Source organism: Dipodascopsis tothii (genome assembly GCF_038497935.1).
Source record: "Dipodascopsis tothii strain CBS 759.85 unplaced genomic scaffold V1510scaffold_12, whole genome shotgun sequence".
Classification (NCBI taxonomy): Eukaryota; Fungi; Ascomycota; class Lipomycetes; order Lipomycetales; family Lipomycetaceae; genus Neoaidaea; species Neoaidaea tothii.
The window spans coordinates 150,196-168,031 of record NW_027117996.1 but is presented as its reverse complement, the minus strand read 5'-3'; the positions used below and the strand labels follow the sequence as shown (position 1 = coordinate 168,031).

General features: G+C 65.8%; 10 protein-coding genes across 10 annotated transcripts; 6 read left to right on the top strand and 4 right to left on the bottom strand.

Annotated features, from left to right (window-relative positions):
* Positions 1 to 165: 165 nt before the first annotated feature.
* Positions 166 to 2,053, top strand: V1510DRAFT_415786 (uncharacterized protein). Its single transcript, XM_066933663.1, has 6 exons — positions 166 to 282; positions 347 to 404; positions 441 to 494; positions 526 to 570; positions 603 to 674; positions 707 to 2,053. Exons 2-6 carry the CDS (start codon positions 401 to 403, stop codon positions 1,831 to 1,833), a joined length of 1,302 nt encoding a protein of 433 aa, XP_066789361.1. The 5' UTR covers positions 166 to 282; positions 347 to 400; the 3' UTR covers positions 1,834 to 2,053.
* V1510DRAFT_415785 (uncharacterized protein) lies at positions 1,866 to 3,517 on the bottom strand. The gene has a single exon (XM_066933662.1). It carries the CDS (start codon positions 3,489 to 3,491, stop codon positions 2,040 to 2,042), a length of 1,452 nt encoding a protein of 483 aa, XP_066789360.1. The 5' UTR covers positions 3,492 to 3,517; the 3' UTR covers positions 1,866 to 2,039.
* An 820-nt stretch (positions 3,518 to 4,337) lies between these two features.
* V1510DRAFT_364447 (Mdm33 family-domain-containing protein) lies at positions 4,338 to 5,321 on the bottom strand (the record flags this gene model as incomplete). Its single annotated transcript, XM_066931190.1, has 1 exon — positions 4,338 to 5,321. The coding sequence occupies one exon, from the start codon at positions 5,319 to 5,321 to the stop codon at positions 4,338 to 4,340; it is 984 nt and encodes a 327-aa protein (XP_066789359.1).
* Positions 5,322 to 7,445: 2,124 nt separating this feature from the next.
* Positions 7,446 to 8,950, top strand: V1510DRAFT_429822 (Formate/nitrite transporter-domain-containing protein). The gene is made up of 2 exons (XM_066935336.1): positions 7,446 to 7,986; positions 8,021 to 8,950. Exons 1-2 carry the CDS (start codon positions 7,648 to 7,650, stop codon positions 8,732 to 8,734), a joined length of 1,053 nt encoding a protein of 350 aa, XP_066789358.1. The 5' UTR covers positions 7,446 to 7,647; the 3' UTR covers positions 8,735 to 8,950.
* A 410-nt stretch (positions 8,951 to 9,360) lies between these two features.
* Positions 9,361 to 11,287, top strand: V1510DRAFT_415776 (uncharacterized protein). The gene is made up of 6 exons (XM_066933661.1): positions 9,361 to 9,610; positions 9,658 to 9,678; positions 9,714 to 9,826; positions 9,860 to 10,052; positions 10,091 to 10,198; positions 10,231 to 11,287. The coding sequence occupies exons 1-6, from the start codon at positions 9,559 to 9,561 to the stop codon at positions 11,136 to 11,138; spliced, it is 1,395 nt and encodes a 464-aa protein (XP_066789357.1). The 5' UTR covers positions 9,361 to 9,558; the 3' UTR covers positions 11,139 to 11,287.
* A 233-nt stretch (positions 11,288 to 11,520) lies between these two features.
* V1510DRAFT_377242 (60S ribosomal protein uL14) lies at positions 11,521 to 12,356 on the top strand. The gene is made up of 4 exons (XM_066931577.1): positions 11,521 to 11,615; positions 11,726 to 11,760; positions 11,845 to 11,979; positions 12,060 to 12,356. The coding sequence occupies exons 1-4, from the start codon at positions 11,603 to 11,605 to the stop codon at positions 12,294 to 12,296; spliced, it is 420 nt and encodes a 139-aa protein (XP_066789356.1). The 5' UTR covers positions 11,521 to 11,602; the 3' UTR covers positions 12,297 to 12,356.
* Positions 12,289 to 13,249, bottom strand: V1510DRAFT_415766 (uncharacterized protein). Its single transcript, XM_066933660.1, has 3 exons — positions 13,145 to 13,249; positions 12,554 to 13,112; positions 12,289 to 12,516 (listed from the first exon to the last, which is right to left on the bottom strand). Exons 1-3 carry the CDS (start codon positions 13,164 to 13,166, stop codon positions 12,432 to 12,434), a joined length of 666 nt encoding a protein of 221 aa, XP_066789355.1. The 5' UTR covers positions 13,167 to 13,249; the 3' UTR covers positions 12,289 to 12,431.
* An 18-nt stretch (positions 13,250 to 13,267) lies between these two features.
* V1510DRAFT_364141 (uncharacterized protein) lies at positions 13,268 to 13,861 on the top strand (the record flags this gene model as incomplete). The annotated part of the gene is made up of 1 exon (XM_066931175.1): positions 13,268 to 13,861. The coding sequence occupies one exon, from the start codon at positions 13,268 to 13,270 to the stop codon at positions 13,859 to 13,861; it is 594 nt and encodes a 197-aa protein (XP_066789354.1).
* Positions 13,862 to 14,180: 319 nt separating this feature from the next.
* On the top strand, positions 14,181 to 16,402 carry V1510DRAFT_377233 (uncharacterized protein). The gene is made up of 3 exons (XM_066931576.1): positions 14,181 to 14,879; positions 14,911 to 15,581; positions 15,613 to 16,402. Exons 1-3 carry the CDS (start codon positions 14,501 to 14,503, stop codon positions 16,357 to 16,359), a joined length of 1,797 nt encoding a protein of 598 aa, XP_066789353.1. The 5' UTR covers positions 14,181 to 14,500; the 3' UTR covers positions 16,360 to 16,402.
* On the bottom strand, positions 16,104 to 17,803 carry V1510DRAFT_434102 (DNA polymerase subunit Cdc27; the record flags this gene model as incomplete). Its single annotated transcript, XM_066935529.1, has 4 exons — positions 16,104 to 17,406; positions 17,436 to 17,635; positions 17,665 to 17,720; positions 17,750 to 17,803. 4 exons carry the CDS (start codon positions 17,801 to 17,803, stop codon positions 16,388 to 16,390), a joined length of 1,329 nt encoding a protein of 442 aa, XP_066789352.1. The 3' UTR covers positions 16,104 to 16,387.
* Positions 17,804 to 17,836: the final 33 nt, after the last annotated feature.

Sequence of the window (17,836 nt, the reverse complement as noted above, 5' to 3'; positions counted from 1 at the left end):
TGGCAGCCGCGCGGTGGCCAGCGCGGCAGGCAGCGCGGCGCCGCAGCGCGGAGGCACAGACGCCACGCGGTTGCGTGTTTCCGGCATATACATCGCGACTCAGCGCGGTTGCCACCCCATCCTCGCCTAGCGTGCAAATTAACGTTTCTCGCAAAAAAAATTTATGTCGTGGATCCAGGCTGGCTAAATTTTCACCTCACTAGGACCCGTGCCAACCGATCGAAAATCCACGACAAGAGCTGATTGAGCACCGAGCTTGTCTGAAACAAGAGCGTATATCAGGTATGTGGTCGGAGCGATCGCGTGTGCGCGGCGGTGGCGTGACGCAGGGCGTGCTGACGACCAGAGATTGATATACTCAGAACACCATCCAGAGGCCGACATCGACAAACTCTTCACCATGGGTACGGCAGCGGACGCGGATCACGGCTGACAGACAGCGCCCAAGAACAAGGGAAACAAGATGAGTCTGACGGACTTCCTGACCAACGACAGTAAGTGGTCCGGCGGGCGCGCTGACGGCAGACTACGGGTCATGGGCGGACGAGATGGAGGACATGCCGACGATTGGTAAGTGGGCGCGCGCGCGGCGCTGACGGCAGCGTCGACCGGCGAGCGTCCGACGTACGGATCGCGGTTCAACGGCGGCGGAATGGGCGACAGATACTCGCGGCGTAAGTAATGGGCACGAGCGCGCTGACATCAGCGGGCGGCAGCGACGACCGGTTCCCGCCGCGGTACTCGCGGGACCCCGTGCCGATGCCGGACGAGCCGCCGTTCACGGCGTACGTGGGCAACCTGTCCCCCGACGTGGACGAGGAGATCCTCGGCGACTTTTTCTCCAAGGGCAAGATCGAGAGCGTGCGGATCGTGTGCGACCATGACGGCCGCCCGAAGAACTTTGGCTACGTCGAGTTCACCGACCGCGCGTCGCTCGAGGAGGCCATGACGCTCAACGGCGCCGAGCTCGAGGGCCGCACGCTGCGCGTGAACGTGGCGGACCCGCCGCGCGAGCGCGACGACGGCGAGGACCGCACTGCCGGCGACTGGCGCTCGTCGCGCCCTGCGCCCGTGTTTGAGGACAGACCGCCGCGCCGCGAGCGGTACGGCGAGCGCGAGGACGGCCCGCCCCGCGACTTTGACAACTGGGAGCGCCGCGGCCCGCCGCCCAGTGCCGGCGGCGAGGACCGCCCGCGCCGGAGACGCGACTACGAGCGCGGCGAGGACGAGGCGCCCCGCGCGTTCGACAACTGGCGGTCAGGCTCGACGTTCAAGCCCCGCGAGGAGGGCGCCAATGGCGAGCGCAAGGTGCCTGAGCGCCGCAAGCTCGAGCTCAAGCCGCGCTCGGCTCCGATCGAGGCCGTGCCGGCCTCGGCTACGTACACCAAGGCCTCGCCGTTCGGTGGCGCTGCCCCGGTCGACACGCTCAAGCGCCAGCAGGAGGTCGAGCGTCGCCAGGCCGAGCGCGAGCGCGAGCGCGCCGAGCGCGTTGCCGAGCGCGCTGCCGAGCGCGCCAACCGCTCCGCCGCGCCCGCCGCCGACGATATCGCCGACAAGATCGCCGCCCGTCGCGCCGCCGCCGCGCCCGCCCGCACCCGCACCGCCACCCCTGTCGACGGCAACAAGGAGGACGTGTCGGTCGCGGTCGCCGCGAAGCAGTTCGAGCTCCTCCGCACCGGCCCGGCCACGGACGACTTTGTTCCCGACGAGGAGGAGGACGACGACAAGGCCGACAAGCCCGCCGCTGCCGACGACGTCACCGTCGTCGAGGTCGAGGAGGCCCCGTCCGCCGACGGCGAAGACGGATGGTCGGTCGTCTCCAAGAAGAAGTAATCTGTATAGCATTGTTGCTTATTGATCGATTTGGCCTGTGTACGACTGCGAGGCCGAGCGGAAAACGCGTACAGGGACAGTGCGTGAATGGGATCCGTGGTTACGGGGGTATTTCTAGACCACTCTCATGAGAATGTAATTATACGTAACCGATAAAAGTTGGAATTCATGCTTGCTTGTATTTGATCATCAATATACCGTCTCTCCTATGCGTGCTTCATGTACCACTCGATGTCGGCGCGGTGCGCCTCGTACATGGTCTCCATCTGGCTGCGCACCGTGGCCTGCGCCTGCCGGAGGACCTTGGTCTCGATGGCGATGCATTGCTCGGCGACAGCGACGACGGCCGGCCGGCACTCGTCGCTCTCGACGCGGGGGACCTCCAGCGTGTGTTCGATCAGCTCGAGCACGCGCACGCACGCGCGCACGTAGTACACGGGCCACATGCCGATCGTGCGGTCGGCGACCGTGTCGGTGCGGTCGTGCATCTGCTGCTTGAGCCCGTCCAGCCAGCGCTCGGCGCGCGTGTCGACGACGCGGCCGTTGTATGATAGCCGGAGCTCGTCCTCGCCCGTGACGAGCTCCACGAGCTCGAGCTCGAGCCCGTCCCGCCGGCCGACGATCGCCAGCCAGAGGTAGTCGCATGTCCATTCGACCGTGCGACTGGCGCCGTCCTGGCGGATCTCCAGCACAGCCGGCTTGCCCAGGAGGTACTCCTTCGCGCGGTCTTCCTCGAGCTCGGGCACAATGCGCAGCTTGAGCGCGCCGTCGGCCACGAACCCATCGTCCGTTTCGATCGCTGGCACGAACCCGTACGAGAACAGCATCTCGCCGGCGCCCTTGTCGTCGCCATACGAGATCACAAGCTCGTCGCCCGCCGCCACTGCGCGTCCGACACTCACCAGCGCGATGCTGCCGTCCGCCAGGTACTCGTACTTGCAGTTGGTCTCGACGTGTGCTCGGTGGTTGGCGAAGTCGACTAGCGGCACCAGCCCGACCTTGCGGTCCGTCGATGACGGCATTTCCATCGCTCGCGAGCTGATGTAGAAGTCCGCCAGCAGGTACTCGTGCAGCGTCATGCTCTCGCCCGGGTAGACCCGGCTGAAGACCTTCTCGAACGCCAGAAACTCGCTCTCGAGCTTGTTCCGCTTGGCGTCGACCGCCCGGAAGATGGACGTCGCTGCCAGCAGCAGTCGCTCCGGCTCGGTCCACGTCGTCGGTGTGAGCACGCCCTCGCGGGGGTAGAACGCTAGAAACTGCCGGAAGATATTGCCCTGCTGCTCGTGCTGGTGCTTGTCGGCCTTGAAGTCGTGCATGCTGTAGACCAAGAATCGGCAGATGATCTCACGATCCAGCAGCGGCCGGCTCTCAGCGGCCGCGTCCTCGCCGGGCATGGGCTCGTATGCATCGATGGCCGTCGCCAACAGCGCGGCCAGCCGCGGCTGCGACCGGGCCATGCGCTGGATGTTCTCAGAATTGATAATCATGTCTGCCGGGACCGTGATGAACGGACTGGGCTCGCCATCGGTGGCGGCAATGCCGGGCCCATCGTACACGACACCGAGGCCGGTGTCGCCGGTGGATCTGACGGCGACACCGGGCTCAATTGTGATGCCCGTGAGCAGCGCCCACGACGTGAGCAGCTGGACGTTGGCCATGGTGGTGTGATTTGGTGGGAGATCCCGACAGTTTGTGCGGCGGTGCGGTGTGCGGCGGTGCGGTGTGCGGCGGTGCGGCGGCGGTGCGACATGCGCAGGCTGCGCGACCGCACGCCGACACGTCGGACCTGCTGCTGGAGATCGGGGACGGGTCTGGCTGGACGAACGCAGCACAGCCAGTCGTGCCACCAGCAGCTTTCCACTACCCGTGCGAGAGCGGCTACGACCATTTGCACCCAGCTGTCTTGTCTAAATGTCCATTCCTACCAAACAATCTACCAAGCATGTACCAAAATGTACCAAAATGTACCAAACATGTATCAAACATGTACCAAACATGAACCAAACATGCGGACATGTACCCAACACCGTATTGCCCAATCGTAACCGTTCATTTAATCTCCTTGTGCGCGTGGCCGCGGCCCTGGATCACAAATGTCCGATCGTACGGCGAGTGTGAGCAGCAACACGACGAGTGCTGCTGTCGGGGGCTCTCCTTGCCACCGGTGCCGCGCGACGAGATCTTATTGGCGGCCGCGGACTTGGACGAAACCAGTTTGTTGGTGGCGGCGGACGTGGCGGGCGTGGGCCCGGCCCTGGGGACGGTCGCAAACAGTCCGTTGGGCACGCGCGGTGCCGGTGGGCCCCGCGTCGGCGCGGGCGTCGGCTTCTTCTGGACGGTGCGGCCCTTGATCGGAGACGGCATGTTGTGGGGAGGGTGGGGTCGGACGACGGCTGAAGACGTTGGGACCGGGTAAGGCGCGTCTTTGTGCGACGTGACCCGGCGGTCTGGCACCGCGTAATGCGAGCCGCACAGCGTGCGGCGTCTATTATGCTATGTACAGGTCACACCAGCGACGCCACGAGCGCGGCCAGCAGAGCGCTCACGGCGGCGGACGCGCCCGTCAGCGCGGCCAGCTCCGTCGGCGACACGACCAGGTCGCGCCGCTGCCGCGCCCACTCCACAAACGCCCTGACGTAGAACACGAGCCGGCGCCAGGCGTTCTCGGCCGGCACCCGGATCTTGACGGCGCCCGTCGGGACGGCCGGGACCGGCTCCGGCGCCACAGGAGCCACAGGCACCGCCTCAGGCGCCGGCAGCCGCTCCGCCAGCGTCTTCTCCACGGCCTGCTCGACCAGCAGCGTCACCTGTTCCGGGCTCAGCGTGCTGCTCTTGTCGAGCGCGTCGCGCACGCGGTCCTCAAACGAGCCCACCAGCCGGCGCCGCTTCCATGGCTCGAGCAGCAGCTGCACGACCAGGAACAAGAACACGTTGACGCCCATGATGATCCATGTCCCCCATGTGCTCGCCCGGCGGATCTTGTCGGACCAGATCTGCTCCTCATGGTACCGCGCCAGGATCGAGCGGCCGAGCTCGGCCTGGACCTCGTCTGCGTTGCGCTCGGCGCGCGCCAGCCGGTCGTGAGCCAGGGTCTCCTCCTGCTCGTTCGCGTGGTCGCTCCGGTACAGCGACGTGAACCGCTCGAGGTCCTCGGCGGACCACGCGTGTTTGCGCTGCAGCAGCTCGTTGACCTCGCGCTGCGACGCCGACCGGCGCGAGATCGACGCGGTGTACAGTTCCTTAGCGAGCTTGACCTCGGCCCGCGCCTCGAGCAGGTTCTGCTCTTCGCGCTCGATGGCCTTCTTGAGCGCTTCGATCTCGGAGTATCCCGTGATGTCGTTCAGCGTCTTGCCGGCCGTGAAGATGTACGTCTGCAGCTCGTCGAGCTTGGCCGAGATCTGTTTGGAAATCTCGGATCGTCGGTGCTCCTGCTGCGACGGCAGATTCTTAAACAGCTCGCGTAGCCGCGAGCTCTGCTGCGAGAGCATGGCCGTCAGGTCCGCCCGGCCGGGCTGTGGGCTGCTGTCGGCGGCCGATTGGCTGGCGGCGGCCTCGGCGGCCGCTTCGGCGGTCGCCCCGGCTTTGGCCGTCGCTTCGGCGGCCTCGTTGGCCGTTTTGTCAGCCTTGTCGGCGTCCGCGGCCGGCCCCCTGGGCGGCTCCGTCGCCATTGTGCGCGGACTGCCGGCCAGCCACCCGCGCGGGCTCGCCGGCACCGCACAGGGGCCCCACACCGGCGCTATGGGCCAGCGACAGGGCGCCGGCGCCGTCGGCGGCGCCAGGCGGAAAGAGCCGGCTAGACCAGCGGCCCGTTGCAGCGTCCGAATCGAGCTGCGCATTGTAGGCCGGGTATGTGCGCACACGTCTCAGTCACTCGCGGTCGTGACGGATCAGTCCGGAACGGCGTGCGGATGACGGCCGATGGACGGCCGCTGTGGTGATGCGGTTGGGCCCGAAAATTGTCGTGGCCGACAAACTACCGAATCAGCAGCCGCTAAGTAACCGGGACCCCACGGGCCAGACGCACCCCGCAAAGCGCAACGGGAGCGGCTCGGTGCGGCGCTGAAGAGCGGCGGCGGCGCGGGCACCCGGCATCGGCGGCAACGGGCCGCCTGGCGCCCCTGGGCGAGCCAGACGCGAGCCGGCCGGGCCGGGCGGACGGTCCAGGCGCGTGAGTCACGTCAGCGCCCGTCGGCGGCCGGCGGCGCCAGCACGCGCCAGTGGGACGCCAGGACACCGGGGGAGCGCCAGTGCACACGCCAGCAGATCGACGGGTCCGTTGATCCGCACGGTGGCTGCCCAAACGGGGCTACGAGTCCGGTGTGCTGGCGGCGAGTCCTGATCGCGCCTCCATAGTCGCGGCCGCGGCGTCAGTCACCCGTAGGGCTGCGGCGTGTCGCCCCGCCCGCCGGAAGGTGACAGCCGAAGGTGGCGTCGAATGGGCTTGGCCTGCGGTCTAGTGGCAGGGCAGCCGCGCAGCCGACAGTCTGCTGGAACGCCCAGGCCCACCGAACTCGTCAGCGGGCTCGGCGGCGTTCGCGTGGCTCGTTACTCGTTATCGGACCGAGCCCTCATTCCCCTGAGTCCGATCGCCGCGCGGCGGCAGTGTCACTAGTCGTTGCTAAGGATGTGCCTTGGCCAAACAGGCGAACGTGTCCGGGCGCGACCGTGCGGCTCGGGCGCGCGCCTCCGGGCTTTGTTGCTGGATTAGGCGTTCCGACGGAAGCGACAGCAAGGGTTTAAGGTTCCGCGCAAAGACCTGTTTCCCGATCGGGCGGCTCCGAGTCAAGACTCTCGGCTGCGACAACCTAAATTCTGTGACATGCTCGGCGCTGGGCGAGCGGCCGCGCGCTGCGGCCGGACCGTGCACGCGGCCGGGCAGCCTGCCGGCGATGCGGCCGGCGGCGTCGGCTCGCCGCAGGCAGGTTCCGGCGGACGGCGCGCGCGTATGGTGTGGGTACGGCTAGAGAACCGGGGTATGCCGGGGCCGGGCCACGCAGGCGCTAGGAGCCCGAACCATGGCCCTGGACTGACGTCGTACATGCCGCAGAAAACTTAGCAGCCGAGGCCGTCCAGGGCCAGCACGCGGTGGCAACGGCCAGGGGTAGCGACCGCGGCCGGCGGCGCGCGGCGGCGGCGCAGAGACTGGGCAGGCGAAACCGGCGGGCCGACCGCCACAGCGTCGCGCGAGCAGGCGTCGGGCTTTACGTAACGGTGTGGGCGGGTACCCGCCAGGGTGGAGGCAGTGGACTCGGACTAGCGGGGAAAGGACGTCGGGCGCTAGCTTTATAAGGTAGTTCCGTTATCGGTTTGCTAGCCCCAAACGGACACAAGGATGTGCCGACGCTCTGTAGCAGCTAGCACCGGGCGCCCAGTGGAGTGTAAGCCAAGTGGGGAGCTCGATATCTTTGCCGCTGCCGGTGGTGGCGGCCGGGCGTGCGCAGCGGGGGGCAGGGCCGGCGGGCGGCGAGGCTCGCGCCCAGCACGGCGCGCCCGGCACGTGGACGGCCGGGCGGCGGCCGCCGGCGCAGGCGTAGGGCCGTGGGGACGCTTTGGTTGATCCGGCGGGCAGGCAGGCGTGACATTAGCTTTCGCGGCAGTGGTCGAGAGACTAGCTGCCGGCCCGACGCGCTGGACCTATATAATTGCCGACGCCGCGGACAGGCCCGCTGCCGCTCCTCTGCTCCGCCCGGGTTTCTCGAGTTCAAGGCCAGCATGCGTCTCCCCTAGCCGTGGCCCGAGCAGTGTACATATCAGCATCGTCAGATCCGGTCAGCGACGTTTAGTCGGCGCGGAGCGGGGCGCAGCCAGACAAAAATGGCCGATACAATAACGGCCGACGAGGTCGCGTTCCAGCTGGTGACCATCGGGTCGCTCAAGGCCAGCCAGCGGCTGGACCACATGATCATCAAAAACTTCCTCGGCGGCGCACTCGTGTCCGTCGGAGGTATGCTCACGCTGCTCGTCAAGGGCGGCTGCCAGGGCCTGGCCGAGAACAACCCGGGGCTGGTCCAGCTCCTGCTCGGACTGGTCTTCCCGATCGGGCTTGTCATGTCCACGCTCACCGGCGGCGAGCTCTCGACGGGCAACGTGCTCTTCCTGACCGTCGCGCTCATGCAGCGCAAGGTCGCCTGGTGGCGCGCCATCAAGCTCTTTGTAAGTACGTGCCGGCGCCGGCGCTGACCCACAGGTCGTATCGTGGCTCGGCAACCTCGCAGGCTCGCTGTTCTACATCATCATCGTGCATTTCGGCGACATCATCACCCAGGAGCCCTACGCCTCGGGCACGATCGAGCTTGTCAAGGAGAAGGTGTTGTCGCCGTCGTGGGTCAACGTGTTTGTACGCGCCATCGGCTGCAACTGGCTTATCTGCCTCGCGGTCTACATGTCCTTCCTCTCCAAGACGGTCGTGTCCAAGGTCCTAACCGTCTACATCCCGATCTTCACTTTCGTGGTCGTCGGCTTCGACAACTCCGTCGCCAACATGTTCCTCATCCCGATCGGCATGATCAACGGCGCCGACCTCTCCGTCGGCAAGTTCATCTGGAAGAGCCTCGTGCCCTCCACTCTCGGCAACATCATCGGCGGCAGCGTCTTTGTCGGCATGTTTTACTGGTACCTCTACGTGCTCGAGATCCAGACCGTCAAGACCGGGCCTATCCTGCCCGTTACCGAGACCGGCGACCAGAGCATCCCTTGCGGCATGGCGCCCGCCCAGCCCATTGCCGCCTCCACCGCGAAGCATACCCACGCCCACCACATGGCCAACCTCAGCAACAGCGCTCTGGCCACCGCCGCTGACGGCCGCGGCGACCACGCGTCCGACGGCACCGTGGGTGACTCGGACAGCCTCCGCTCGAGCGCCTTCAACAACGCTTTAACGCACATTGGGAAAATGGAGTAATTTTGCATCAGTTCTTCTCCTCATTTATCATTCTACGGGTCCCGGCCTGCCCTGTCCGACCCGGCTCCTCTTTTTCCCTCGCCACGCTCATATCAGCATACATAGATAGCATTCTGTCATTACCATATTATGTCATATAGTTTAGGGAGTTTTTTTTGTACAGGGATTCTAGTTAGATAGCTGCCTAATTTACGTCTTGATGAGGTTTACCTTTGACCGAGCCGCTCGGCGGCATGCTTGTATTCGGCCGTGTGGGTACATGCCGCCAAGCCGGGCCGTGTGCCCGCGGCGGTGGGGTAGCTGCGATGCGGCGCGGCGGGGTCGCGCGGCGGTGGGGTCGTTGCCGTGTCGCCGGGCCATCTGCCCGTGAGACGCGCGTGCCGCCGCCTGTCCGGATCAGCGGTGCGCGCCCCGCGCGGACAGCGACCGCGCTACCGTCCTGGGCGGGCCGGCGGAGACCGCATCGGGGGACGCTGTTCGTGCGGCTCGTGCGGCTCATGCGGCGCGGACGCGCTGAGCCCCGTGCGGCTCGTGCGGCTCGTGCGGCTCTGTTCGTGCGGCGCGTTGCCCCGGGTAACAGCGTGTCACCTCGCCGCGCCCGGATCGCCGCCACGCCTGAGCTTCCCAAATCCTTTTTCTCGCTATCCACGCAGACGGTAGGATCGTGTGCAGTAATTCGTCACGCATCGGCTTGCAGCTGATTTTACGGCATCCGCAGATCTGTGGACGGCAGCGCAACCCCCCCGCCGCGGCCCCATTGTGCTTGCTGCGGACTCCAGACGAGTCAGGACAAGAGTATCCCGGCACCGGCAATCTAGGACAAGATGGCGTATCCGGCGCCCCCGTTAGATAACATTGAGAACCCGCGGAAACAGCGTAAGTCGGCATGCGCGCACCCACGAGTACGTACTGACAGACAACAGGCGTGGCGTACTTTTACGACTGTAAGTGGCCGCCGGCGACGGCGCTGACGACGCAGCGGATGTGGGCAACTACGCGTACGGCTCGGGCCACCCCATGAAGCCGCACAGAATACGCATGGCGCACAGCCTGGTGATGAACTATGGCCTCTACAAGAAGATGGAGATCTACGTAAGTTGCGCGGGTAGTGCGCGCTGACGACAGCGAGCAAAGCCGGCCACCAAGCAGGAGATGTGCCAGTTCCACACGGACGAGTACGTTGACTTTTTGTCGCGGGTGACGCCCGACAACATGGACATGTTCGCCAAGGAGCAGGTCAAGTTCAACGTGGGAGACGACTGCCCCGTCTTCGACGGCCTCTTTGAGTTCTGCAGCATCAGCGGCGGCGGCAGCATGGGTACGGCGGCGCGACCTTGGCGGGACTGACAGACACAGAGGGTGCCGCGCGGCTGAACCGCGGAAAGTGCGACATCGCCATCAACTGGGCTGGCGGTCTGCACCACGCTAAGAAGAGCGAGGCCAGTGGCTTCTGCTACGTGAACGGTAAGACAGTCCCTGCACACTCACTCACACAGACATCGTCCTCGGCATCATCGAGCTTCTGCGGTACCACCCGCGTGTGGTCTACATCGACATCGATGTGCACCACGGTGACGGCGTCGAGGAGGCGTTTTACACGACCGACCGCGTCATGACGTGCAGTTTCCACAAATACGGCGAGTACTTTCCTGGCACAGGCGAGCTGCGCGACAACGGAATTGGCAAGGGCAAAAATTACGCGGTGAACTTCCCCCTGCGCGACGGTATCGACGACGTCACGTACAAGTCCGTGTTCGAGCCTGTCATCCAGGCCATCATGGAGTGGTACCGTCCGACGGCGGTCGTGCTGCAGTGCGGCGGCGACTCGCTCTCGGGTGACCGTCTGGGCTGCTTCAACCTGAGCATGAAGGGCCACGCCAACTGCGTCAACTTTGTCAAGAGCTTTGGTCTGCCGACGCTTGTCGTCGGCGGCGGCGGCTACACGATGCGCAACGTCAGCCGAACGTGGACATACGAAACGGGCCTGCTCGTCGGCCAGCTCGTGGGCCCCGAAATCCCCTACAACGACTACTACGAGTACTACGGCCCGGACTACCAGCTTGAGGTCCGGCCGTCGAACATGCAGAACGCCAATAGCCGCGAGTATCTCGAGCGCGTCAAGTCTTATGTGCTCGAGAACATCAGCCGCACCAAGTTTGCGCCGTCGGTCCAGATGACGGACGTGCCCCGCGATGTGCCCGAAGAGGGCAACCCCGAGGAGGACGCCGAGGAGACTAAGGACACTCGCGGCGGCTCCCAGGAGGCCTGGGACTCGCACATCCAGAAGGATGGCGACCTCTCGGACAGCGAGGACGAGGGCGAGGGCGACCGTCGCAATATCCGCAGCTACAAGGACAAGGAGCGTGCTGCCACCGGCGACGAGATGGTCATCGACAAGAATTAGTCGCGCGGTGAGGACACCTGGTAGTTTTGTGCGCTGGCTTGGGCCGCGCTCGCGGTTCGTTTTCTTAATATGTATTTATTCTTGTATTAGCTTCTGATCCCTGGTTCTGTAGGTCATGAATGTATAAAATTGCTGAGCACGCCGAGGCCTTGTTCCTGGCCGTTGACCGGGGTAGCGCACTTCGGTTAGGGCTGTCACTGGGAGGTTTGCTGACAGATATCTTAGCTAAGCAATTAGGGCTCTAGGGTTTATCAGCGCGAACACGACGCGTACGGCCGGGTAAATACGTGTGTCTGTGTGCACAGCAGTAGAATTTTGCAAAAAAGCAGTCACATGCGCCCCGGCTTAGTGTCCCAACCACCACCGCCCAGCACTATCGACAGATTTCAGTCTTAATATTCCCGGCTGTAAAAGTTCTTTCCTCATAGTTAGCATCACAGCAACACTACATAACATACGTCAAAATGGCTCAAAGAGGTACGAACAACTGCGAATCCGACGGCGGCAGCGTGCGCACGACGAGTGCATGCTCTTCCAGCTCGCCGTCGGTCGGCGATGGTTCATGAACGGTTGCTAACGTCGTCCAGGATCTGGTGCATCGGGAAACAAGTACAGAATTTCCGTAAGTCAAGGCTCGGCAGAGACGTCCGGTGACAATACCGGACGTACTCACGGTGCATCCGTTCGGTAAACTAACAAACTCCAGCTCGGTCTCCCCGTCGGTGCTATTCTGAACTGCTGCGACAACTCGGGCGCCCGCAACCTGTACATCATCTCGGTTAAGGGTATCGGTGCTCGTCTGAACCGTCTGCCCGCTGGTGGTGTCGGTGACATGGTCATGGTAAGTTGCGGATCCAGTCGAGCGTGCACGCGCACGTTCGGACCCAAAATCGCCGCGCGATCCAGGGCTAACAGACCTAGGCCACCGTCAAGAAGGGAAAGCCTGAGCTCAGAAAGAAGGTCATGCCTGCCATTATCGTCCGTCAGTCCAAGCCCTGGAGAAGAAAGGACGGTGTCTACCTGTACTTCGAGGACAACGCCGGTGTCATCGTCAACCCCAAGGGCGAGATGAAGGGATCTGCCATCACTGGACCCGTTGGAAAGGAGTGCGCTGACCTGTGGCCTCGTATCGCCTCCAACTCGGGTGTCGTTGTATAAATAAAAGCTTTTCATGTTTAAATAATAATTATACATGGCAATAAAGAGTCTGTCACTATACACTGCGCAGGGCGCTGACTGGAGTCTGGACAAGAGTCTATTGATGTAGAGCATGCAGTGGCCCGGCTCGGGCGTCTACGGGGCAATGCGCGACAGCGTCCACGCGGCGTCCTCGGACTCGCGCGTGTAGGTGAACCGGTCGTGCACTCGGCTGGGCCGGCTGGATCAGTCAGTGAAAGCCGCGCGCCCGAACGTACCCTTGCCAGAACTCAATCTCGTACGGAATGACACGCAGACCGCCCCAGAACGGCGGGCACGGGATCGTCTCCACGTCCTTGAACTTTTCGGCGCTGGCCTCGACCAGGCCGTCGAGCTCCTCGCGGCTGCCGAGCACGGACGACTGCGGCGACGACCACGCGCCAATCTGCGAGTCGCGCGGACGCGTGCTGAAGTAGGCCTGGGACTCCTCCGGGGTCACGAACTCGGTGCGGCCCTCGATGCGAACCTGGCGCTCGAGCTCACGCCAGAAGAAGTTGAGCGCGGCGTGCGGGTTGGACTTGATGTCCTTGGACTTCTTGGACGTGCCCCAGTTCGAGTAGATGATGAAGCCCTTCTTGTCGAGCTCCTTGAAGAGCACGACGCGCGACGAGACGCGGCCGGAGGGCAGCTGCGCGGTCGACAGAGTGCACGACTCGTACAGCGAAACGTTCTGGGTCTTGGCCTCATCGAACCAGCCGTGGAACTGCTCGACCGGGTCCGGGTTGAGCGCGAGCCGCGAGAGCGTCGCGCGCGTGTACTGCTTGGTGGAGGGGGCGACTGCGGTCAGCATGCGCCGGCGGGCGACGTACAGATCAACCGTTCCTTGTCCATGGTGGTTTGGTGGGTGAGCCTGGGCGCGGTGGGATATTTATCGAAAATCAGCAATGACTCTTGTACCGGATTAACACTGGCCGAGACGGCACCGGCGCACCATGAAGGACGACCTCCACGCAGAGGCCGTCGCGGACCTGCGCCGGATCAAGGCCCACACGTTCTACCGACGGTCGGCGGTGCGGTTTGTGCCGCCGGCGGAGGAGGGGGCCGAGGAGAGATCGACGGCGGCGAGCGGCCAGGACGTGGCGGCGTTCTACAGCGCGCTGACGCGGACGCCAGCGACGCCGGACCCGGACGAGCAGGCGCCGGCGCCGGCCGCCGTGTGCGACGTGTGCCAGACGCCGGTGCTGGGCGACGGACACTACTCGAGCATGGCCCACCAGCTCAAGCTGTCACACGTGCCGGCGCCGCTGCGGCCGCTGGGCGTCGAGGGCTCGGCCGGCCACCGGTACCTGGTCCAGTACGGCTGGGAGCCGCTGCAGCGCGAGGGGCTGGGCGCGCCGGGTCGCGAGGGCCGCCGGCTGCCGGTGAAGGCCGTGCGCAAGGCCGACAACGTCGGCGTGGGCGGCAAGGCGCGGCCGCCGGTGGCGCGGCCGCCGGAGCCGGTGCCGGAGACGGACGCTGAGCGGCGGCGGCGGCTGCGGCGCGAGGCGCGGCTGCGGCGGCAGCTGACGGACGACATCTGCCGGTAGCGCCGCACGGCGTGCGGCTGCGCGGCGGCCAGAGCGCCGCACCGCATGCGGCGCACTGCGCACGCCCGCCACGGCCGGGCGCCGCACACCGTGCGGCTCGAGCCGCACGCCATGCGGCGCGACCCACTTCACAATTTCATCCGCCGGCTGGTCCGGTCTACGTCTGATCAATTGCGCGCGCGGCGGGCCGCGGGCCCGCCGCGCCAGCGGCGCCAGCGCGCTGCCCGGGCCGTGCCCGGGCCGTGCTCGCCGCGCCGGCCGCGGTCGCGGCCGCGTCCGCGTCCGCCCCGTAGCCTTGTCCGCGGCCACCCGCCCATCGCCCACGCCGCTCTCGGCCCACCGCCCTTCGCGTGCGCCGTCGCCTCCACCGGCCTCTCCCCGCCGGCCGTCCCAGCGTCGTTGTTGGTGTCGCCCTAAAGTGATCGCCAGGCCACTAAAGTTCCACCGACCGCGGGACGTTTAAGCTGGGCAGGCACAACGAGATCCAACAACGACGAGCCGCTGGAGAATTACACCACGTTTCTATAACAACTGGACAGATAGATCAGGCGACTGCAGACAAGACGGTTTTTTTGGATAACGGTGCCAAGATTGATTAAATGGGCTGGGGCCAGCTCATTGCACAGTAAACGAGGTTGAATGTACCACCGGTCAAAGTCACCAAGTAGACCAGTAAACAGGTCGTCGGCAGGGTTTCCATCCAAAGTCATCGCTACATCTTCCGAGTCGCACCTGTACTCGAAAACCAGCCACACGCACCAGGGCAACCGAGCCGAGGAGGACTCGGGTGAAGAGAAAGTACGGCCGGACTACAAGAACCGGACAGCGCGATCGAACTTGCTGCAAACTGCGACATCGGTAGCGTGCGTGATGGTTCCGGCGGTGATTGTGCTGTACGTGCTGTCGCTGTTCCTGGCGGGCGGGTCGGCCGTGCGGCAGGACTCGTGGAATCTGCAGGACAGCTCGTGCCCGGACTACAAGACGTACTCGACGCGGCGGCACCCGCCGTTCACGAAAGGTAGGCGCGCGCGGGGGCAGGCTGACGCCAGGCGTGCTGCGGCTGCCGTACCAGCGGCCGGTGGAGGAGTGCCGGACGTTCCACTCGACCCGGGTCGAGGAGGTCATCGGCGAGTTCGTGGCGCGGATCGAGGACCCGGACCTGGCCCGGCTGTTTGAGAACTGCTTCCCGAACACGCTGGACACGACGATCCGGTGGCACGACAGCGGCCGCGAGCCGCGGACGTTCGTGGTCACGGGCGACATCAATGCCGAGTGGATCCGCGACTCGACCAACCAGCTGTCGCCGTACATCCCGCTGATCAAGAGCGAGAAGGGCACGGCGCTCAAGACGCTGGTGCTGGGCGCGATCAACACGCAGGCCGAGTACCTGATCGAGTCGCCGTACTGCAACGCGTTCCAGCCGCCGAAGGCGAGCCGGCTGCGGCCGTCGTCGAACGACCAGAACGACGTCGTGCACCCGGTGTACGACCCGGCCACGGTGTTCGAGTGCAAGTGGGAGCTGGACTCGCTGGCGTCGTTCCTGAGCCTGGCGAACCAGTACTACGAGGCCACGGGCGACGCGTCGTTTGTGGGCGGCAAGTACATGGACGCGCTCAAGAACCTGCTGCGGGTGCTCGACGAGCAGTCGCTGGCCACGTACGACCACGACGGCACGGACCTGCGGTCGCTGTACACGTTCCAGCGGCAGACCAACCTCGGGGTAAGTGCGCGCGCGGCCGGGCTGACCCCAGACCGAGACGCTGTCGCTCGCCGGCGCCGGCAACCCGACCAACGTCAACACGTCGCTGATCCGGTCCGCGTTCCGGCCGTCGGACGACGCGACCATCTTCCAGTACTTCATCCCCGCCAACGCGTTCATCGCGGCCGAGCTCAAGCGCTCGCACGCCCTGCTCGCCGCCGCCGGCCACAAGGACCTCGCCAGCGAGCTCCTCGGCCGCGGCGAGGCCATCGAGGCCGGCGTCTGGGAGTACGGCGTGCACGAGCACCGCGACTTTGGCAAGGTCTTTGCGTACGAGGTCGACGGCTACGGCGGGCTCATCAACATGGACGACGCCAACATGCCGTCGCTGCTGGGCCTGCCGCTGCTCGGCTTTGTCGACCAGACCAACGAGATCTACCAGAACACGCGCCGCATGGTCATGACCAAGCAGGGCAACCCCTACTTCCTCAAGGGCCCGGCCTTTGCCGGCATCGGCGGCCCGCACATCGGCATCAAGCATGCGTGGCCCATGAGCCTGATCATCCTCATGCGCACGTCCGACAACGACCAGGAGATCCAGACGGCGCTCAACCTGGTTAAGCGGTCGACCGGCGGCCTGGGGCTGATGCACGAGAGCGTCAACGTGCGCCAGATCAACGACTACACGCGGTCGTGGTTCGCGTGGTGCAACGCCGAGTTCGCCAAGACCATCATGGACCTGGCCCAGCGCAAGCCGCACCTGGTGTTTGGCGAGAAGGGCGAGTCCTACTCGGTGTAGCCGCTATATAGTTTCATTTAGTACAGTGCTATTTCTTCCAGAAGCTCATGAGCGAGCCCTGCTGCTTGCTGAGGTTCTTTTTGGGGCCGGGTGCCTTTTTGGGCGGCGGCCGGGCGGCCGGCGGCGGCTGCGGCTCGTCCTCGGGCTCGGAGCAGGACTCCCACTCGGTGACGTAGCGGGTGACCATGAAGCCCTGGGCGTCTGTGTCGTGGATTTCGCGCTCGACGCGCCGGCGGCCGCGCTTGTGGTCGTCTGCGGGAACGTCCGGGGACTGGGCGGGGAGCGGCTCGGCGGGTGCGGCCGGCTCGGCGACGTCCTCGGGCGCCTCGGCTGGCGCGGGCTCCTCGGGCTCCGGCGTGGGCTCCCAGTCGAAGGCCTCCTCGTCGCGGGCGTCGGGCGCCGGCTCGGCAGCCGGCGCGGCGGCCGGCTCGGCGGCCAGACCGGCGGCCGGCCCGGCCTCGTCGGCCCCGGCCTTGGCCGTCCGCTCGGCCGCGGCCGCGGCCGGCTCGGCGTCGTCGTCGAACAGGGCGCCCAGCTGCGCGCTCACCGGCGCCCGCCGGCTCGGCTTGCGTTCCCTCGGCTGCTGGTTCTCTTGGTTGGTCTTCTTCGGATTCGGCTTTGGCAGCGCCGCAGCAGCATTTACCGTCTTTTGCGCCGGCCTGGCCGGCACCTTGGCCTGCGGCTCGGCCCACATCGACTGCAGGCCCTTCCGCGCCGGCGCCTTGGCCGGCGGCTTCTGCTCTGGCGCGGGCTCCGGTCGCGGCTCCGGTTTCGGCTCGGTTTTGACCGCGGCCGGCCGCGGCTCGGACTTGACCGTTGCCGGCTCCGGCTCGGGCTTGACGCCCAGCGGCGCACGCGGCGCACTCACGCGGTCGACCGTGATCACGCCGTACGTGCGCAGAGTCTCGGCCGGCAGCGTTTTGTCGATCTCGCGGGTCTCGCGGGCGGCGTCGGCAAGAAACGCGTCGGTGCTGGCCGCGGCCGTTTCCAGCGGCTGCAGCGAGTACACGTGCACGCTGGACACGCGCGCGAGCGCGGCTTTCGCGCCTGGGTCAGCCTGGTCGCGGCACACGCACCTTCGAGCTCGTTCTGGCCGACCAATTGCACCACGCGGGTCACGGCCGGCCCCGCCTGGGACTCGTCCGGCAGCGTCCCCGTCGGCGACGACGACGGCAGATCGGCCATGTCGACATCGCCGGCGGCCGGCGCATCGCCCGTCAGCACGTACGTCGCGACCAGGCGGTCGCGGTGCGCGTCGTGGAAGGAAAAAAGGTGCCTGGGTCAGCCCGCTCGCGCGGCGCGTACCTCTTGGCCTGGTCGACGTGCAGGCCGAGCCGGCGGCTCAGCAGGCCGTAGGTCACCTGGGTCAGCGGGCCCCGCGGGCACGTACCAGCTTGCCGTCGAAGAACAGGCGGCTGTCGAGAAACGCGGCGGGGTCGTCCATTGCAGTCCGCGGGCGCGCGGGCGCGCCTAGAGA